Source organism: Dioscorea cayenensis, chromosome 6 (assembly GCF_009730915.1).
Source record: "Dioscorea cayenensis subsp. rotundata cultivar TDr96_F1 chromosome 6, TDr96_F1_v2_PseudoChromosome.rev07_lg8_w22 25.fasta, whole genome shotgun sequence".
In the NCBI taxonomy this organism is placed as follows: Eukaryota; Viridiplantae; Streptophyta; class Magnoliopsida; order Dioscoreales; family Dioscoreaceae; genus Dioscorea; species Dioscorea cayenensis.
The window spans coordinates 19,987,441-20,006,595 of NC_052476.1; the positions used below are offsets into that span (position 1 = coordinate 19,987,441).

Consider the following 19,155-nt stretch of genomic DNA (forward strand, 5'->3'; position numbering starts at 1 on the left):
TATTTATTTAGATTTTTTATAGTTCAAAATTAACTTAAAAATTTTATGAAAAAATTATCATAGATTTATTTATTTATTTTTATTATATATATATATACATATAAATATAAGACTAAGAGATTGATAAATTGAAAGAGAATGATGATCTAAATTTGGCTAGTATCTTCATATAAAATACTATGCTCTGTTCATTAATTTGTGTCTATTTTATTTATTTTAATAAATTTAATAGTTTATCCATTTTTATAAAAAAATTATTATAGTAAAGTAAGATTTAATCTATACCTTATAGAAATGGAAAACAAATAGAAAAAATATATAAATAAATCTTCATTGATATTTTTGATGAATTTAAAATTAATTTTATCAACCAAATAATTTAAATTAGATAAAATAAATAAATAGATAAATATATAGGTAAAAAGGACCATGTGAATCTCACATGCAACTATGCAAAGAGATGAGCAATGCCAATAAGGAAGTAATACTTGGGGCCCTCTAGTAGGGTTTTAGTGAGCTGTGTCCCTCTGGTTCTGTGCCCTAATTCATACATTTATAATCTATAAAGGAATGAAAAATGAGAGGATGATAATGAGACACACCCTTTGTCACCCTTGGCCACCCATTTCACTTTGACCTAAATGTCCCACAATTTAGGGTTCTTTTAAATGCCCCACAATTTAGGTTTTTTTTTTTATTATCTGTTTGTTTTTGAGTTTTTCGTAACACACGAGAGTTGGTATTTTCATTTCACTCATAAATCAAAAATTGAGAATTCAAATCTTATAACTGATTTGCACATATTTTTTTTTAAAAAAAAGTTTAACTCATAATTTTAATATTACTGTTTCTTAAACTCTATTTTGATTTTGGTTTAAAGATAATTTTTTTATGAATTTTATAAAAATTCAACAATCACTAAATTATACTCTCTTTTTTAATATTAAAATCAAACATGTTATAAAATATTTATTATTAATTTTATATCAATTCATAACTTTCAATTAAAAACCCTAAGTTTATTGTATCAGACTTTTTATCAAGAAATTTATATTCTCGGAAATCATAAAGTTAAACTCAACACACACTTTTATGAATAAATTTATATCATTTAATTAGCTAGAGTGTATATAAGACTCAAAAATTAAAATATATCATCAGAAGATTTTTAGTTTGTGCAGATATTTTTTTTAAACCTAGTTCATGTCTATTTTTTTAAATTAATTGATTACCCTACACATGTACAACTGACTATTAATGTTTAATTAGGGAAACACTAAACAACATCCTTCACCTTGTCTTAACAGAGGATGTTGATGTTATGTCTCACCAAAGACCATGAACTCTTTTTCTCAATAAATTTTAAATGCAAAGACTAGTCACATTCTAAGACTAGTAAGTAATTAATGTGACAAGTTGAATGAGCTCTTGATAAAAATATACATATAAATGGACAAGGGTAGGATGGGGATTTTATTATACTTTAAATGAATGGTAAATAGTATGATTGATGGGAGAGAAACAATTTTCAAACTAAGGATATGTTCCTTTTAATGGCACAAATTGTGGCTTGCTTGGAAACCACTTGGGTTGTTGGCTAACAACAAGAGTTTTGTAGGTCCCTTCACTTACTACCAACAAGGAGCTAGCTAGCTCATTTTCAAAGGAACTTATCTATCCATCTCAATCACATTTATATTTATATTTGTATTTGTATTTATATTTATATTTGTATTTGTATTTGTATTTGTATTTGCATACACACATAGAGGAGAATTGGTACTATATTCCTTGTTTATACTTAGATGATTATTCTTCTACTCTCAAAATAGTTTAAAGTATATTTTTTTATCTATGTGTTTGTATATATATAAGAGAAGGTGTTTCACTCCTCTTGTCTCTTGATAGGTAATTAGAGATTAATTGTTTGAATAAATCTATTTTATGATAATTTGCTATTGACTCTAAATAGCTTTAAGGCTTTGTATAAAGGGAAATATTAAGTAAATAATATAGTATTTAATAAAGGAAAGAAAAAAAAACTATTTTTATTTGTATGATTTGGACTTTAACAATAAAATGTCTTTTACCGGGCAAAATTAAAAAAATAATTTTTTATGTGAACTTGAATATGTTTTTATATGTTTATTTTTATCATTTCAAGTCAAATTATGTTTTTAATAATTTTTTAGTTTATTTGCATCACATTTTATGTGTAGGGTATTCACGTATTGTTAAGGAGGTAGGTTCAAACTTCAGCTCACAGAGTGAGGCTATAGGTATGTTGAGATATTGAGTCTTTGCATGTACATATCTCTTACATATGGTTTATCAAAGTTTCATAAACGAAAAAATTAAAATTATATTTAATTTTTTCCTCCTTAAATTGCATAAATTTTCTTATTTTTTAAATTGACATAATAACTATATATATATTATAATATGATATCATAACCAAAATGAATAAATCTATGTAATTTAAGAGTTAAGATTAATCAACTTTATGCAAAAAATAAATAATAACTGGTTTTAATATATATGTATAAATATATACTATTTCAACGATAGAAAAATTAGTATTTTATTTTTTACATAATCAAATATCTAGAGATCAAATCTATGATTTGTCTGCATTAATTACACTAGTCTCTTTATTTTCATTATCTTTTTTTAATAATATGATTTGTTTATTTAATTAAAAAAAAATTGCACATACTTCATATTAGAGAAAACATAGGCCCTTGCTTGCAAAGGACCAGAAAGAGATAAGATTGAGAAAGTTTGTAGGCCAATCTCATAAGTGTCAAGAAGCTATCAATAAATAGAGATATTTAACTGAAGTTCTTACTTTGGTTTTTAACCTTATTAAATATATAATAAGCTCATTAAAACAAAAAAAATAAAAATTAAGAGAGTCAATGCAAGGATGTGTCCCCACTAATTATACCTTAAAAAAAGCTTAATTATATTGAATCTTGTAATTTTATTCAAAACAAATTATTAATATTAATGTTAGAGAACTTTTTATACTTAGAGGCTTATATTGCATGTGCATGAATTTCATAGGTTTAGTATATTGGTTTGATTTATTTTATATATTGTTTTGTTTTAAAAAAAAACTATTTCGATGGACTATGAAGGTAATGTGACGTAAATCCAATAATATTGTTTATTTGATATAACATAATGTAATGTAGTATTTGGTAGATACGAAAAAATCCATAAAAGAAAATATGGTGGGGTTACATAAATAGACAAAACGATCTTGTGAATCTATTTTAAAGTCCATATGTAAACAAAACAACACCGACACTAAATTTTTACAATACATAATAAAAAATAAATAAATAATAAATAATTAATTTTATAGAGAAAAAACAAATATTTCAATCAACCATTTATCTATATATAAGCTTGATATTGAGTTACGCTTAGATACAAATTTTCTCGGAAAGATTAATATTAAGAGAGTTATAGACATTGTTTTGTTATTATTATTATTATTATTTTTAAATTCTCTATCAATTAGTATAATGAACAAATATGTAATTGTAGTATGTTTATTCAAATTTTGAGAAATTTTGAAAAATATAAAATTAGTTAAATTAGAAGATATTCTTTAATTCACAACTTATTTAATTTTTTTTATAAAAAAAACTTATTTAATTTTCATTTTATGATTTTCAACCCATGAAAGAATGAAACTATAAATATCATAAATCATTAATTAAATATTTGAATTGTGGACAATCACATACAAATTCAAATAGTATAAGAAATACCATAAAAGAACATTTATATTTGTTTTTTTTTTTCTCTTGTAGCACTAAATGATAGTACATAATATTATATACTTCTTGATATTCTTATATTAAAAATACCTATGGATCCTCTCTTTAATTCATGTATAAATAAAAAAATATAAAAATTTAAGAGGAAAAAACCAACCACATATAAATTTAGATAAATAAAAATAAACAAACAAACGACGTTTAGTTTAGCGATATACATTCCTTTTTACTTGGGATGAAAAATCAGTTATATTTCTCTCCTACGCGAAGAGTGAAAGTGCGTGGTGATTGAGCGCGCTTCTCATTAGTAGAGCTTGGCTTTTCAAGAGAGTTTTTATGTACATGGATATATACTGTAGCAGTGAATTGTTCACTTTGTTAGAAAAAAACACACAAGTAAAAAATTAGAAATACAAAGAAAATAACATGACCGATATATATATATATATTATGTCATTTAAATATTTGTAATGTATATATATAGATGTAAATCCTTAGTTGTTGTGAGGGTATATAAATAATTTCAGAAAAAGGCATTGATAGTGTTCTACTTACGTACGTATGTACGTGAACGTACTGCATGAAAATAGAGGGCAAATGATCACGAGTGTCTCACGTGATGTTGAATGTCACAGCCGACGATTTCGGAGTTATATATGGTCCCCAAATGGAATGAGTTAATGAATGAATAGAAGGTAATTAATTAGGGAGAATTGGTTATAAACCCCTCAAAAGTTCTATAATTGCATATTTACCCTCTGAAAAAACATAATCAGTATATATCCCCTCGAAAAATATAGGTAATCGCGGATATCTCATCTAGATTCAGATAATCGAAAACCGATTAACTCATGGTTATAAACTTGGATTAAGATATCTAAAAGTCCAAAAATAACCCTCTGTATAACTTAAAAACTTTTGAAGAGTATATACTGCATGGTATAATAATAATTTTATATATTTATTTGTTTGTTAATAGACTGGTTTACTCAAACTAATTTGAGCCACGACGAGTATATCTGCAATTACTGTATATTATTCGTGATGTATCTGATTAAACTTTTATTCAGGGGCAAATATGCAATTTCAAAATTTTTTAGGGGTACACCTGCAAAAGCCCCATTAATATATATATATTTACATATGTACATATAGCACTATATTATATATACCATATATATTGCACAGTGGTCCATGCTATCCATATATATATATATATATATACTTGCATGTCATCAAGAGCGAAAAATGATAAAATAGAGTACATATTATAAAGAGTAAGAAAGACTATATAGTTTTAAGTGATTATTATTATGGTGCCAATATATTTTTTTATGTGTAAGCATATGTGTATATATATATATCAAACATGACATAATGTCCGCTGATAATAAAAAATAAAAAATAAGTGAAAAGAGAAAGCGAAAAAATAAATTAAATGGGATCATAAGAGTTATTTTAAAATGGGTCTTAAAATTTAAGAAAAACTATTGGATACTAATTTAATGACCCTCGAAGATATGTATACATTCAAAATCTACATACTTCCTTACAAGACGTGAGCTTACAGATATATGTATAATTAATAAGTTATAAAAGGTTAAAAATATACTATTAATTTTTATCAATATAAACCATATGAGACCATAGAGAAGAGTTTAATGAGATAATATCCATGTAAACATTAAATTTTTTGTTTTAAATTTATATTTTTTTAATAAAGTTTATTTTTTAAGAAAATAGATTTTTTTAGTGTTTATTTGTTTTATTTATATTGGCGTGGATGTTTTTCTTTAACTCAAATTACATCACAGGTTTGATGTTTAAAATTTAATTTTTCTATCAAAATATAAAAATTCGGCACTGCTTTAATCAATGAATCAGATTTATTAAAAAAAAAGAAAAGAAAAGTATTATTAAAACAATATGTAAAGTATGTGTAGAACTATATCTCACAAAGATGTATAAGAAAGAAATTATATATGTTGCTCTTAAAGTTCAATGAAAAAGCTTTTTTTATAAAAAAATTTAATTAGTTTAAAGAGACATCAAAATGTATAATTATGTTAAATATATATATATATTTTGTTTGAAAAAAAAAATAAAGTTGACAACTCAAGATACAAGGGACCATTTATCCCAAAACAATATTGACATCTCCTGAACTCAATGGACCAATTTTTTTCTTTTAATTTTTGTTATCATATTAATAAAAGTATATATTTAGCATATTGCACACCATCAACATCACATACGAAGGAAAAAATTTATTTTATTGAAATATTGTAAACAAAAATAACAAAGTACATGGGAAAAATCAAAGCTTGCATTACATTTTAAAAAAACCATATATATACAAGAAACTAATTTATAAAAATGAACTATTTATTTATCCTTATGACTAGCATGTAATTGGGTGTTTTTTTAATTTATATAATAATACTCACCCCTTTTTTTAAAAAGAAAATTATATAAAAAATATAAAAAAATTATTTCCCTTTTTATTTTTATTTCCTCTCAGTAAATAATAATAATAATAATAATAAAGGTATTATTACCTGGAGCGGTAAACTCACCGCCTGTACGGGATGCTTTGATATCCGTGCAAGAGCACGGAGGGTATTTACGTCAATCGAGAAAAATTTATTACGTTCAGGACTAAATAAGCCAGAATTCATTGAGGGCAATTACGAAAATAAAATGAAAAATTAAGGGCATTATAGTAAATTCAAGTTGTATCTTCGTCTATATATTCAATAGGAATAAAAAAACCCCGAAAAAATCGCCGTGATCGCAACTGAATTATTATTAGAACTCCGATGTGAAAAAAAAAGCGAACTTTTTTTGAAAAAAAAATTGGGAAATCCCTCCCTTTCGCTCGCTTTCTCTGGATTTCAATCCTCGGAAACGCTTGAATCTTTGCTGAGATCGATGAATTCGGAGCTTTTCTGAGTGCTGGGCTGGAGATCTGGAGTGTTTTTAGGGTTTTATGATCGGAGGTGAAGCTTTGGCTTTGGGGTTTTGGTGAGCTGAGATCTGGAGTTTGGTTGGTGTTTTTGTTGAGGGTTTAGCTTGAGTTGTTGGGAATTAGTGCGTGGGTTGGGGTTTTGAGCTGGTGTTTGATTTACTGAGCTGTGGTGGAGCTTCAGTGTTTGGGTTTTCTTTTTGTAGTTCTGTAGTGATTGTTATGGATGGTTGGGTTTTTTTTAGCTGAAGAGGGGTTTTAGGTTCTTGGTTTTGATGTTGAAGAGTGTTTAAGCTTTGGATGGTGGGATATTGAAGCTGAGGAGACTTGAAAGCGGCTTCTTTTTTAGTGGAACTTGCTTTTGGTTGAAGCGCTTGGGGAGTGGTGAGTTGATTCCTTGAGTTTTAGCCAAAGTCTGAGATTTTGGAAAAGCATAGGTTTTGGTTTGTGTGGTGATAGTAGAGTTGCTTTTTGGTGAACTGAAGAGTGGAGAGAGTCTAAAGTAGAGCGTTTGTTTTTTTTTGGGATTTTGATGGTGTGTTCTTTATTGGAGGATAAGATTTAATGAAGTTATGTTAGCTTTCCTCGGTGGGGAAGGAAAAGGATGGTTCTTCATCACTTGAAATGCCTTTGTTCAAATATTTCAGTTGATTAGGAGAAGAAAAGGTGGGGTTTTGTTCCCTTTTTGCTCTGGAGAATTCCCAGTTTGTTATGATGAGGCTCTCATCATCGAGTCCCGCTCAGCAGACGCAGGAAGGTGAGCAACTCTTCACGACTTCTGTTTTTAATCTAGTTTCTATTTTAAAATTAAAGAAATCAGCTTTGAATTTGGTATTCTTGTTTGTAATTCTTGGTGAATTTGTTTGATTCTGGAGTTTTTAGCAAGTGGGCTGTGATGCATGTTGTCATTTCTGCTCAAGTTCCCAATTTTAGTATTCCTTTAGAAATGAGGTTGTGGTTGTTTTGGTGACTGTCTGCTCACCATGCAGCGGTGATATGTTAGAAATGGTTGTTTGCTGGGAGCCTGAGTGTCTGAGGAAACACACTCTCCATTTAATCCTCTGCATAATCTACTGGTGAAAGACTTTTCTTGGGTTTCTACAAGTTTTGGATTCCACAATATTGTCTTCTTTGTGATTCTTTGCCCAACCTTCTTCCATTGTATTTTTTTTCTCTCTGATTAATGTTGTTGCTTGCTCTTTTCAAGCTTTGGGCTATGGCTGCCTCAGCCAATTTGGAAAAACAAAGAAAAGAAAAGTAAAGTTAAAAAAAAAAAAAGAAAATGAATTGATACTTGGCCTTTTCCATCAGTTTCTGCATCTTTCCTTTTCATCTAAACATGTGCTACCCCCTGCAGGTGAGCAGAAGTCTCTGAATTCAGAACTCTGGCATGCTTGTGCTGGACCACTTGTGTCATTGCCTGCTGTTGGAAGTCGCGTGGTATATTTTCCACAGGGTCATAGTGAACAGGTTAGTGAAATAGAGTTTCTCTTTCCATACTGCACCTTGATGAGTAAATCCTTGGAATGGTTCTAAAAAAAGTATGTACTTTGTACCAGAATGAGTGGTTAGTCCTCAAAGAATCTCTCTTCTGTTCATCTTTTGGTGCTTTCATGTCCTCTATAGCAGTGCATGAAATGCTTGATTAATGGATTAATCATAGATGGATTACTGTGTTTTTGTTTTCAATAGCATGCTTAACACGTTGTACTTTAGATTTGTTTAGCCAGATATTATTCTTGACGGAAACATGAATTGTTTTTTAATGTTCATGTGACTGTTGCAGGTAGCTGCATCAACTAACAAGGAAATTGACTCTCACATCCCTAATTACCCGAGCCTACCTCCGCAGTTAATGTGCCAACTCCATAATGTGACCATGCATGTAAGTGGAATTTGTTGTTTTTCTAGTTCCTGCGCCTTGGAGTTTGAAAATGTTGAATCAATTGTGTGAAATCCATTGCAGGCTGATGTGGAGACTGATGAGGTTTATGCTCAAATGACACTGCAACCACTGAGCCCGGTAATTAATGAATCTAATTATGATTTGAATTCAACTACATTAACTCTTAGTGTTTTTTTTTATTCACATTTTTTTCCAACATGCAAATCTATAGCAAGAGCAAAAGGATCCCTTCCTACCAGCTGAATTAGGGACTCCCAGCAAACAACCTACAAATTATTTCTGCAAGACTTTGACTGCTAGTGATACCAGTACCCATGGTGGCTTCTCTGTTCCTCGTCGTGCTGCTGAGAAAGTGTTTCCTCCACTGGTAGGTTCACTATGCTTCTATTATCTATCTGGTTTGCTCACAAGATGTTAGTTTTATTAAAAGTTCTATGTTGAATGATCTTGACTTGTTATATTTCCGTGCAGGATTTTACCCAGCAGCCACCTGCGCAAGAATTAACTGCAATGGACCTTCATGGCAATGAGTGGAAATTTCGTCATATATTCCGTGGTATGTATCACCATCAAAGTGTACAATACCATAACACTGATTTGTAAGTACTGTGGTAAAGTGGGGTGCAATTTTTCATTGTGGTCCAGTTATGACATTTGCGTCAGTTTCCTTTTTTAACATTTGCATTTTGTATCATTGAAATCATCCATTGCTTCTATCAAAGATCTGTGAATTCAAAAAGAAAGTATCCTTTCCAAAACGTGATAGGAATGCTTCTCGTTTGAATTGCGATGGTAACTCGTGGAAGATATAAAAACTTCAGGAAAATCAATCTGATCTGACCAGCATTCACTTGTATGAGAACTTCGAGATTCTGATCTGTTCTTTCTATTGGTTCTTCTAGTTTCTGTTTTCTTCTTGCTTTCCATAGTTTTATTTCCTGGATACTTTTTTCTCTAAACCAAAAAAGTTAACCTTATGTCATACTTAATTATATATGTTTTGGCAGCATGCATTTTTTCATCAGAAAGATTCCTCGCGCAGGTCAGCCAAAGAGGCATCTTCTTACTACCGGATGGAGCGTGTTTGTTAGTGCAAAGAGGCTCGTTGCAGGGGATTCTGTCCTTTTTATCTGGTAGAGCTAATATGTGCATCTTCTTATGTACATTGTGTTGCGCTCTCTTTGTTTTGATTTCTGTTTCTGATTGCTGATGCTTATGTTTCTGTCAGGAATGATAATAATCAGTTGCTTTTAGGCATCCGTCATGCTAATCGGCCCCAAACAGTCATGCCTTCTTCAGTATTGTCTAGTGATAGTATGCACATAGGTCTTCTTGCGGCAGCAGCTCATGCAGCTGCTACCAGTAGCCGGTTCACCATCTTCTATAATCCAAGGTAGTAATATTGCTTAGCTGTACGCTGCAGTGTTTCACTCTAGTTCGCGTATCATACCTTTATCTTCTCTGCTTTCAGAGCAAGTCCATCTGAGTTTGTCATACCTTTAGCTAAATATGTGAAAGCAGTGTACCATACTCGTGTATCTGTGGGCATGCGCTTCAGAATGCTTTTTGAAACGGAAGAGTCAAGTGTTCGAAGGTAGTTTTCATTTTGTTAACTTCTTCATTTGTATTATGTGGTTTTTCCTTATGTTCTTGCATCTTGTGTGGTGTTTATATTTCCAGATACATGGGCACGATAACAGGTATAAGCAATGTAGACCCTGTCCGCTGGCCAAATTCTCACTGGCGTTCTGTTAAGGTACTTTCAGCAATAATAAGTATGAAATTTAGTGTAGCAAATGCAGCATCTTGTAATGCACTTATATACAGTGCTTAAGATAAGACACAGATAACTGGACGTAATTTTTTGGGAATATCAAGTAATTTTTGGTTTACTGTGTAGGTGGGTTGGGATGAATCAACTGCTGGAGAGAGGCAACCGCGGGTATCCCTTTGGGAGATAGAGCCTCTAACAACATTCCCGATGTATCCATCCCCTTTTCCTCTGAGACTCAAACGTCCATGGCCATCGGGATTGCCTTCTCTACATGGTACGGTGTTACATGACTCCATTTGCAACGGAGACTAGAAATTATGTTTTTTGGAACCCTTAGCACTTGCTGACACTTGTCTCCAAATTTATTCAGGTATAAAGGATGAAGACATTGGTCTGAATCCTTCCCTTATGTGGCTTCGAGATGGTGCAGACCGAGGCTTTCAATCAATGAATTTTCAGGGAATTGGAATGTCTCCTTGGTTGCAACCGAGGTTAGATACTTCCTTTCTTGGTCTACAACCTGACATGTACCAAGCAATGGCTGCTGCTGCTGCGCTTCAGGATATGAGGACTATTGAACCATCAAAACAAACAAATCCAGCAATTCTTCAATTCCAGCAACCTCAGAGCATGACTTCCAACATGCCTATACTAGCTGGTCAGGTTCTACAACAAATTCAACCTCAGTCTCAGCAAGCCTTGCTTCAGATGATTCAAGGAAACCCCCGTCAGAATGAGACTCAGTCGCAATTTATTCAACATCAGTTGCAGCATTGCAACTCTTTTGGTGATCAACAGCACCAGCATATACAACCAATCCCTCCGAAGCATCACCAAATTCAACAACATCAAAATCATCAAATACAACCACAGCAACATCAGCATGTGCAGCAACATAAGCTCTTGGTTGATCATCAGCAAAATCCTAATGTAATGCCAGCCATGTCCCATTTCATCGCTGCCTCCCAGCCGCAGCAGTTCATCCAGCATCAGAACTTTGCTGACTCAAATGGTAACCCTGTGCCATCATCCACTGTATCTCCCTTGCATGGTCTTTTGCAGTCTTTATCTTCAGAAGAAACTTCAAGCCTTCTTAGTTTGCCGAGAACTAACCCTGTGATCAACTCTGGTGTTTGGCCATCCAAGAGGGTTGCAGTTGAGTCCAAAATTGCTTCCGGATCTCAGTTAGAACAAATAGGCAATCTGCAGTCCGGCATATCCCAAAACTCAGTCTCATTGCCTTCATTCCCAGGAAGGGAATGCTCAGTAGATCAAGACGGTAGCATCGATCCCCAAAACCATTTTTTGTTTGGTGTCAATATAGACTCTCCGCTCCTAATGCAGGATGGCATGTCAGGCCTCAGGAGTGTGTGCACTGAAAGTGATTCGACGGTTGTGCCATATGCTCCAACTAATTTTCTCAGTCCCACAGATACTGATTTCGCCTTGAATCACTCGTTGAGTTCCAATCATTTAGATGAATCAGCACTTGTGCAGTCTTCTGAGAACAACTTGGGTCATGCAAATCCACAAAATGGAACCTTTGTCAAGGTCAGTAGTTTCTTTTTGTGTTTATAAATATATCTGCTAATCTTTCTGGAACCGGAAAGCAGTTCATCATACTAATATTTTATTTTTGCATGTTTGTTTGTCTTCCGTTATTGATTTAGTTTTCTTTTGGCAGATATATAAATCGGGGTCTTTCGGGAGGTCTCTGGACATCACTAGGTTCAGCAGTTACGATGAGCTGCGTAGTGAACTTGGACGTCTATTCGGTCTTGAAGGCCAATTGGAGGACCCTCTGAGATCAGGCTGGCAGCTTGTATTTGTCGACCGGGAGAACGATGTGCTTCTCCTGGGCGACGACCCCTGGCAGTAAGTCTTCTATCACACCCTTAACTTCAACACATTGCATTCATCTGTTCTCTAAACAATTTTACGGATAACATCTCATCGTCCAGGGAGTTTGTCAACAATGTGTGGTGCATAAAGATACTCTCACCTCAAGAAGTGCAGCAAATGGGGAAACAAGGCATTGACCTTCTAACCTCCATTCCACTCAAAAGGCTTTCAAGCAGTTGCGAGGACTACCGACAGGACTCGAGGAATCTAAGCACAAGTATCCCCTCCGTCGGCTCCCTTAATTACTGAACCGTCGAAGTTTTGCTGCACGGTAAGTTTTCAAGTTTACGTCTGTTTGTTTAATTACTGTATCATATGATACGCATGAAACCGAATATATCTATATATATTTATATATATATGCTTCATGTATTATTAGAACACCGATTCTGTTAATTTCGACAGAAAGCAAACATTGTTCTCACATTCGTGTCGATATCTTGATTCCATGTGAATGTGTTGAGTTCCGGACATGCAACCATAGATGTGAATAATACATATCGACAAACGTCGACGTCCGGCCGAATTCTTTGTTTGATATATATGCTCTGAAAGGGAACCACAATGAATTTTGAGTTTGATAGACCACAGCTTGCACATTGATATGCAAAGTGCTAAGCATGTGGACATTATATATATATATCTCAAAAGACATCTTCTTTCCTTTTCTTGGAGGCATCTTTCTTCCATTCATTTCCATGGATTTTCTTCGTCTTTTCGGATCTTTAAATGGGCCCAGAACTTGTTTTGGCCCTTTTCCTTTCTTGTCTTTTTCTGTGTTCTTGCTTCTTCATCATCATGTTATTGAAATACCTCATAAGATAAAGTTAGCCTTTTTTTTCTTCCACAAATATTTATATTTATATATATTTATATGTACACCTGGAAAAAGTGAAGGTTCTTTCAATTGTATGATGCAATTGGGATAATTACTATTTTACCCTTGTAAAAAATCATGTTCTGAGGTCAAATGTGTAAATAGATAAAAGTGGCTTGGTGGGTGTGAAATGTGATTTTTGAAGAAAATTTACTAGTAATTTTGCACTTTTATCATAGTGTTTGCAATTTGGATATTTACTATTATAACCTTGTAAAAAATCATGTTCTGAGGTCATGTGTAAAAATAGATAAAAAGTTGTGTGGTGGGTGTGAAACTATGATTTTTTGAATAAAATATGCTAGTAATTGTACAGTTTTATAATAGTGTTTGCAATATGGATAATTACTATTATACCCTTGTAAAAATCATGTTCTGAGATCAAATGTGTAAACAAAGTAAAAAGTGGCTTGGTGGGTGTGAAAGTATGATTTTGAAGAAAATATTCTAGTGATAATTCCTGTTATACCCTTGTGAAATTATTATTATACCCTTGTAAAATCATGTTATGAGGGCAAATGTGTAAACAAATGAAAAAGTGGCTTGGTGGGTAAGTATGATTTTTAGAAGAAAATATGCAAGTGATTACCCACTTTTGCAGTGTATACAATTAAATTTTTATTGATACACTTAAAAATTAACCCTTTGGAGGGTGTAAAAGTAATTACATGCTTTTACTTTTTTTCTTGGCTGGTTTTCACAAAAACCTTTCCATAGATTATAGTTAAAAAGACTATTATACCCTTATGCATCACACTGTTAAGTTTGAAGGGAATATATAGTTTAATGGAAAATGTGAATAATATATGAATCAAAGTTAAAATAAATAAATAAATAATAATAATAATAATAATAATTTTTTAAAAAAAATTTTAAAAAAAAGGCAGCTGGAAAGATAATGGGAATGGGATGGGAATTGGGGGAGGTGGGTCCCACAATGGCTTAAATTCGAAGGGATATTATTTGAAGGACCTTCAATTATGCCAAGAGGTACATGACAAGCTGACTTGACATTTATGGTCATTATCGTCATGTATTTTTTTTTTTATTTTTTTATTATTATAATATTTTATTATTTATTTTGTGTCTTTGTTGTCGAGTCATGTCCACCACCTGCACAGTTGCTTCTACTTGACATTTTTTCTCTATTTATTTTCTCACCAACTTTTATTTGGATTACTGCGAGAAGCAATCATTCCCTTTAAAAACTGAATAATTTTCTGTAAATTTTTTTGTAATAATATACTTTATAGATCTTTAAAATTGGATATATATATATCAATAACATCATCCGTGGACATTCATAGAACATCCATATGTTGAAAAAGAAAAAAAGAAGCAAGAGGCGAGAAAGATTAACGTGGAGAGAAAGTGAAATATAAATAGTATCAAAACCATTGTATTTAGTTTTGGGTAAGATGAGAGAATGCTAAGGTTTTTTATAATTTTTAAGAGAGGTGCAATGGGGTTGGACAGCTTGGATTAGCCGTGGATTGTTGCGGGTCAATGATCCGACGGTGAAGAATTGATCATGTTGTATTGAATTAAAATTTATGTTTTTACAGGAGAGAGAGAGAGAGCAAGAGGCGAGAGATTGGTGTGGAGAGAGAGTGAAACATGATCATAAATAGTACCACCCAAATTATTGTACTGGGCTCCGGGGGTGCAGTGAGAGAGTTATGAGGTATTTTATAATTTTTTTTAAGAGGGGTGCAAATAGGGTTGGACAACTTAGATTAGCCGTGAACTTTTACGGTCAACGATTTGACAGTGAAGAATTGATCAGATTTAAAATTTATGTTTTTTTACCGGATTAAGAAATAAATAAATTTGAAACCACAAGTAATCTTTTATAGTACTATTTATGGCATTCTCCCCGGCTTCGCATTGGAGTTTCCATAAATAAATAAGTGCAATTAATTTTTGTAATTATGAATATTATAAGCAATATAAATAAAAACTTAAATGTAATAAAAAAATTAAATTTTTTTTGAAACATTCTGGGAACAGATTATAAAAATAATATAATTAAATAACTAATACGATGAAAACTGTAATGTACTTTGGATTTCAAAGTTTTTATGGATATGTATTGCATAAATAAAGAGTGCAATTATAATTTGTCTATTATTAATATCGTACGTGTGGGCTTCTTTCTTTCCACCCGGCCTTTGATTAGGATTGACCGGTTAAAAAGCATGGATCACAAATCAAATTTTAATATTTTGTAGACTTGAAGGGATTGTGGGTTCATGACTTCCATTAGGGGCAAGCCCCTAGTGTTAATTACTCCGGGACATTGTCACAGGAACCTCCGATTAAGAAAATAAGTGTGAAGAAAAGCAAAATGATTCCGACAAATAAATTTTATTCATGAATTCATAGACTTCATTGAAAATACAAGAAGTTTGGAATTTAATTATCTTGACGCAACAATAATTGTAGCCTTTTATTTCCTTCCGACTATTTTGCCGAAAATCGCGCTTTCACTTTTATTGACTTTTGGTCTTCGTCAACGGTTGAAATATGCATCTTGAACATAACTTAAAAACTGGTGAAGTTGTGTTTTGGATATTTGAATTTGCATCTTGGACTTGATTTGGAACTTGATTTGGAACTTGATTTGATTCTTCATAAGCTTCGGCCTTCAGGCTTGTGAAACTTTTTGCAACTTGTGAACTCTCCAACGCTTTATCCTTAATGTTGTTGAGCTCATTTGTTGATTTATTTGAAACTTGAAACTTGGACATTTGATCTTTTGCATCTTAAATCTTGATTTGGATTTTAAGCTGTGGATTTTCTATGTTGATGAATCACAAACTTGGTTTGACTTTTTCACTGAGCTTCAGCTATCATGCTATGAAGCTTTTTGCAACTTATGAACTCTTCAACGCCTTAGCTTTTGAGGTTGTTGAACTCATTTGTTGACTTGTTTGAAACTTGGAACTTGGACTTTTCGGTTATCATCTTGAATTTGATTTGGAACTTGATTTGATTTTTTCAAAGCTTAGCCGCTTCGGGCTTGTGAGGCTTTTTGTAACTTGTGAACTCTTCAACACTTTAACTTTGAGGTTGTTGAGCTCATTTGTTGATTCATTTGAAACTTCAAACTTTGATTTTGCATCATAGATTTAATTTGGATTTCAAGCTGTGGATTCCCTATGTTGATGAATCACAAACTTGGTTTGCCCTTTCATAAACCTCGGCTGTCATGCTTGTGAAGCTGCAACTTGTGAACTCTTCAACGCCTTAGCTTTTGAAGTTGTTGAACTCATTTGTTGACTTGTTTGAAACTTGGAACTTGGACTTTTCGGTTATCATCTTAATTTGATTTGGAACTTGATTTGATTTTTACAAGCTCGGCCTTCGGGGCTTGTGAGGCTTTTTGTCAGAACTTTATGAACTCTTCAACTCTTCATCCTTGAGGTTGTTGGGTTCATTTGTTGAATTTGAATTCTTTGATTTGATTTGGAACTTCATTTGACTTTTTCATAAAGCTTTCACTGCTGAGGCTTGTGAAACTTTTGCAACTTGTGAACTCTTCAACACTTCAACTTTGAGGGTTGTTGAGCTCATTTATTGATTTGTTTGAAACTTGAAAACTTGGGTCTTAGACTTTGAACTTGCTCCTTGGGAATTTGATTATGTATCTTAAACTTTGATTTGGATTTCAAGTTGTGGATTCTTTGTATTGATGAATCACAAACTTGGTTTGACTTTTCATGAACTTCGGCTTTTATGCTTGTGAAGCTTTTTACAACTTGTGAACTCTTCAACTCTTCATCCTTGAGGTCGTTGAGCTCATTTGTTGATTTATTTGAAATTTGAAATTTGGACATTTGATCTTTTGTATCTTGGATTTGATTTGGAACTTGACTTGACTTTCCATAAGCTTCGGTTCTTGGGCTTGTGAAACTTTTGTGCAACTTATGAACTCCTCAATGCTTCAACTCTGAGATTGTTGAGCTCGTTTATCTTGGATGTTTTGAGTTTGTCTTGAATTTGATCTGGACTTTAAGTTATAGATTCTCTGCATTGAGGAATCGCACATATGGTTTAGCTTTTCATGAACCCGGCTTTTTATGCTTGTGAAGCTTTTTACAACTTGTGAACTCTTCAACTCTTCATCCTTGAGGTTGTTGGGTTCATTTGTTGAATTCGCATTCTTTGATTTGATTTGGAACTTGATTTGGAACTTCATTTGACTTTTTCATAAGCTTTCGCCTTTAAAGCTCGTGAAACTTTTTCATGACTTTCAGAACTCTTCAACACCGTAATCTTGAGGTTGTTGAGCTCATTTGTCGATTCATCATTTTTAATGCCTTGGTTTTTGATTTTATTTTTCTTCTTCTTTTTGTTTTAGAATGCTTTTGCTTTTGAAGGTCTCTGAAATTTCTTTTGTCACTTTAAAGAGAGTCGATGGCCTCAAAAAGGGTCCATGAGCTCAAAAAGAATTTTATGGGTTTTGGAATTTTTCATCCCTTCTAAGTGAGTCAATGGCCTCAAACAGAGTCCATGAGCTCAAAGAGAGTTTTAAGGGTTTTGGAATTTTTCATCACTCGAGAGAGTCAATGGCCTCAAACAGGGTCCATGAGCTCAAAAAGAGTTTTTAAGGGTTTTTGGAATTTTTTTCATACCACTCCTAAGAGAGTCGATGGCCTCAAATTGGGTCCTTGAGCTCAAAGAGAGTTTTTAAGGGATTTTGGATTCTTTTTATCACTCCAAAGAGAGTCAATGGCCTCAAACAGGGTCCATGCGCTCAAAGAGTTTTAAGGGTTTTGGAATTTTTCATCACTCCTAAGAGAGTCAATGGCCTCAAACAGGGTCCACCGGCTCAAAAAGAGTTTTAAGGGTTTTAAAATTTTTCATCACTCATAAGAGAGTCAATGGCCTCAAACAGGGTCCATCAGCTCAAAGAGAGTTTTAAGTGTTTTGGAATTTTACATCGCTCGAAAGAGAGTCAATGGCCTCAAATAAGGTCCATGAGCTCAAAGCGAGTTTTAAACGGGTTTTGGAATTTTTCATCACTCGAAAGAGAGTCAATGGCCTCAAATAGGGTCCATGAGCTCAAAGAGAGTTTTTAAGGGGTTTTGAATTTTTTTATCACTCCTAAGAGAGTCGATGGCCTTAAACAGTATCCATCAGCTCAAAGAGAGTTTTAAGGGTTTTGGAATTTTCCATCGCTCCTAAGAGAGTTAATGGCCTCAACCGGGTCCATGAGCTCAAAGAGAGTTTTTAAAAAGGATCTTCATAGCCCATCCGCTTCCGTGACTGTTAAGAGGGCAACGAAGAGACCCTCCTCGAGGAGAGCGATCGACATGCGTTAGACGTCACGGTAAGCTTTTAGGGGTCTTTAAGAGTCTTCGATAGTCCATTCGCCTCGTGACTATCAAGAGGTAATGGGAGGCCCTCTCAAGGAGAGCGATCGCCATACATTCGGACATCACGGTAAGCTTTAAGAGAGGGGTCTTGTGAAATTACCAAAAATACCCCTTATCTTCGCTTAAAAAAACCCTTTTTTTTCTTCTTTTCTTTTTCTTTCTTTTGCATTTAGATCCTCTAATTTTTTTCATTTTTCACATTTTATCAAATTTTTGCCAATAAACCCCAAAACTTTCATATTTTTTTATATTTTTCATGGATTTTGCAATTAAACCCTCGAGCTTTCATATTTTCACACATTTTCACATTTTTGCATATATGTCCTCAATTATTTCATCATTTTTATTCCATGGATTTTGCATAAAAGTCCAACTTTTCTACAAATGTACTTTTTTTACCACAACCGAACCCTCTTTTTCTTTCTTTGATTGAGAAAAACATGTCTGGCATGTGATACATAAAAAGCATGCTACCACATCTATAATTAATCACTCACTTAATCAAGGAGTGCATGGTTCGTAAAAGCAATCCAAGGTGCGGGTCCTACCATGGCATGGA

The 19,155-nt window shown here is 32.9% G+C and overlaps 1 protein-coding gene across 2 annotated transcripts; it reads left to right on the forward strand.

Annotated features, from left to right (window-relative positions):
• The first annotated feature begins 6,559 nt into the window (after positions 1 to 6,559).
• Positions 6,560 to 12,856, forward strand: LOC120262844 (auxin response factor 6-like). Of its 2 annotated transcripts, XM_039270744.1 has the most exons (14): positions 6,560 to 7,513; positions 8,114 to 8,226; positions 8,543 to 8,641; positions 8,723 to 8,779; positions 8,874 to 9,029; positions 9,134 to 9,218; positions 9,705 to 9,795; positions 9,891 to 10,055; positions 10,134 to 10,256; positions 10,343 to 10,418; positions 10,563 to 10,710; positions 10,807 to 11,987; positions 12,121 to 12,311; positions 12,398 to 12,856. In XM_039270744.1, exons 1-14 carry the CDS (start codon positions 7,468 to 7,470, stop codon positions 12,585 to 12,587), a joined length of 2,721 nt encoding a protein of 906 aa, XP_039126678.1. In that variant the 5' UTR covers positions 6,560 to 7,467; the 3' UTR covers positions 12,588 to 12,856. The 2 variants fall into 2 exon arrangements, with proteins under 2 accessions (XP_039126678.1, XP_039126679.1); XM_039270745.1 differs by lacking the exons at positions 6,560 to 7,513; positions 8,114 to 8,226; positions 8,543 to 8,641; positions 8,723 to 8,779; positions 8,874 to 9,029 and having other exon boundaries at positions 9,670 to 9,795.
• Positions 12,857 to 19,155: the final 6,299 nt, after the last annotated feature.

Coding starts and splice junctions, on each gene's coding strand:
- LOC120262844 (XM_039270744.1), top strand. CDS start 7,468: ATGATGAGGCTCTCATCATCGAGTCCCGCTCAGCAGACGCAGGAAG. Junction 9,030..9,133: donor AGAAAGTGTTTCCTCCACTG/GTAGGTTCACTA, acceptor ATTTCCGTGCAG/GATTTTACCCAGCAGCCACC. Junction 12,312..12,397: donor CTGGGCGACGACCCCTGGCA/GTAAGTCTTCTA, acceptor CTCATCGTCCAG/GGAGTTTGTCAACAATGTGT.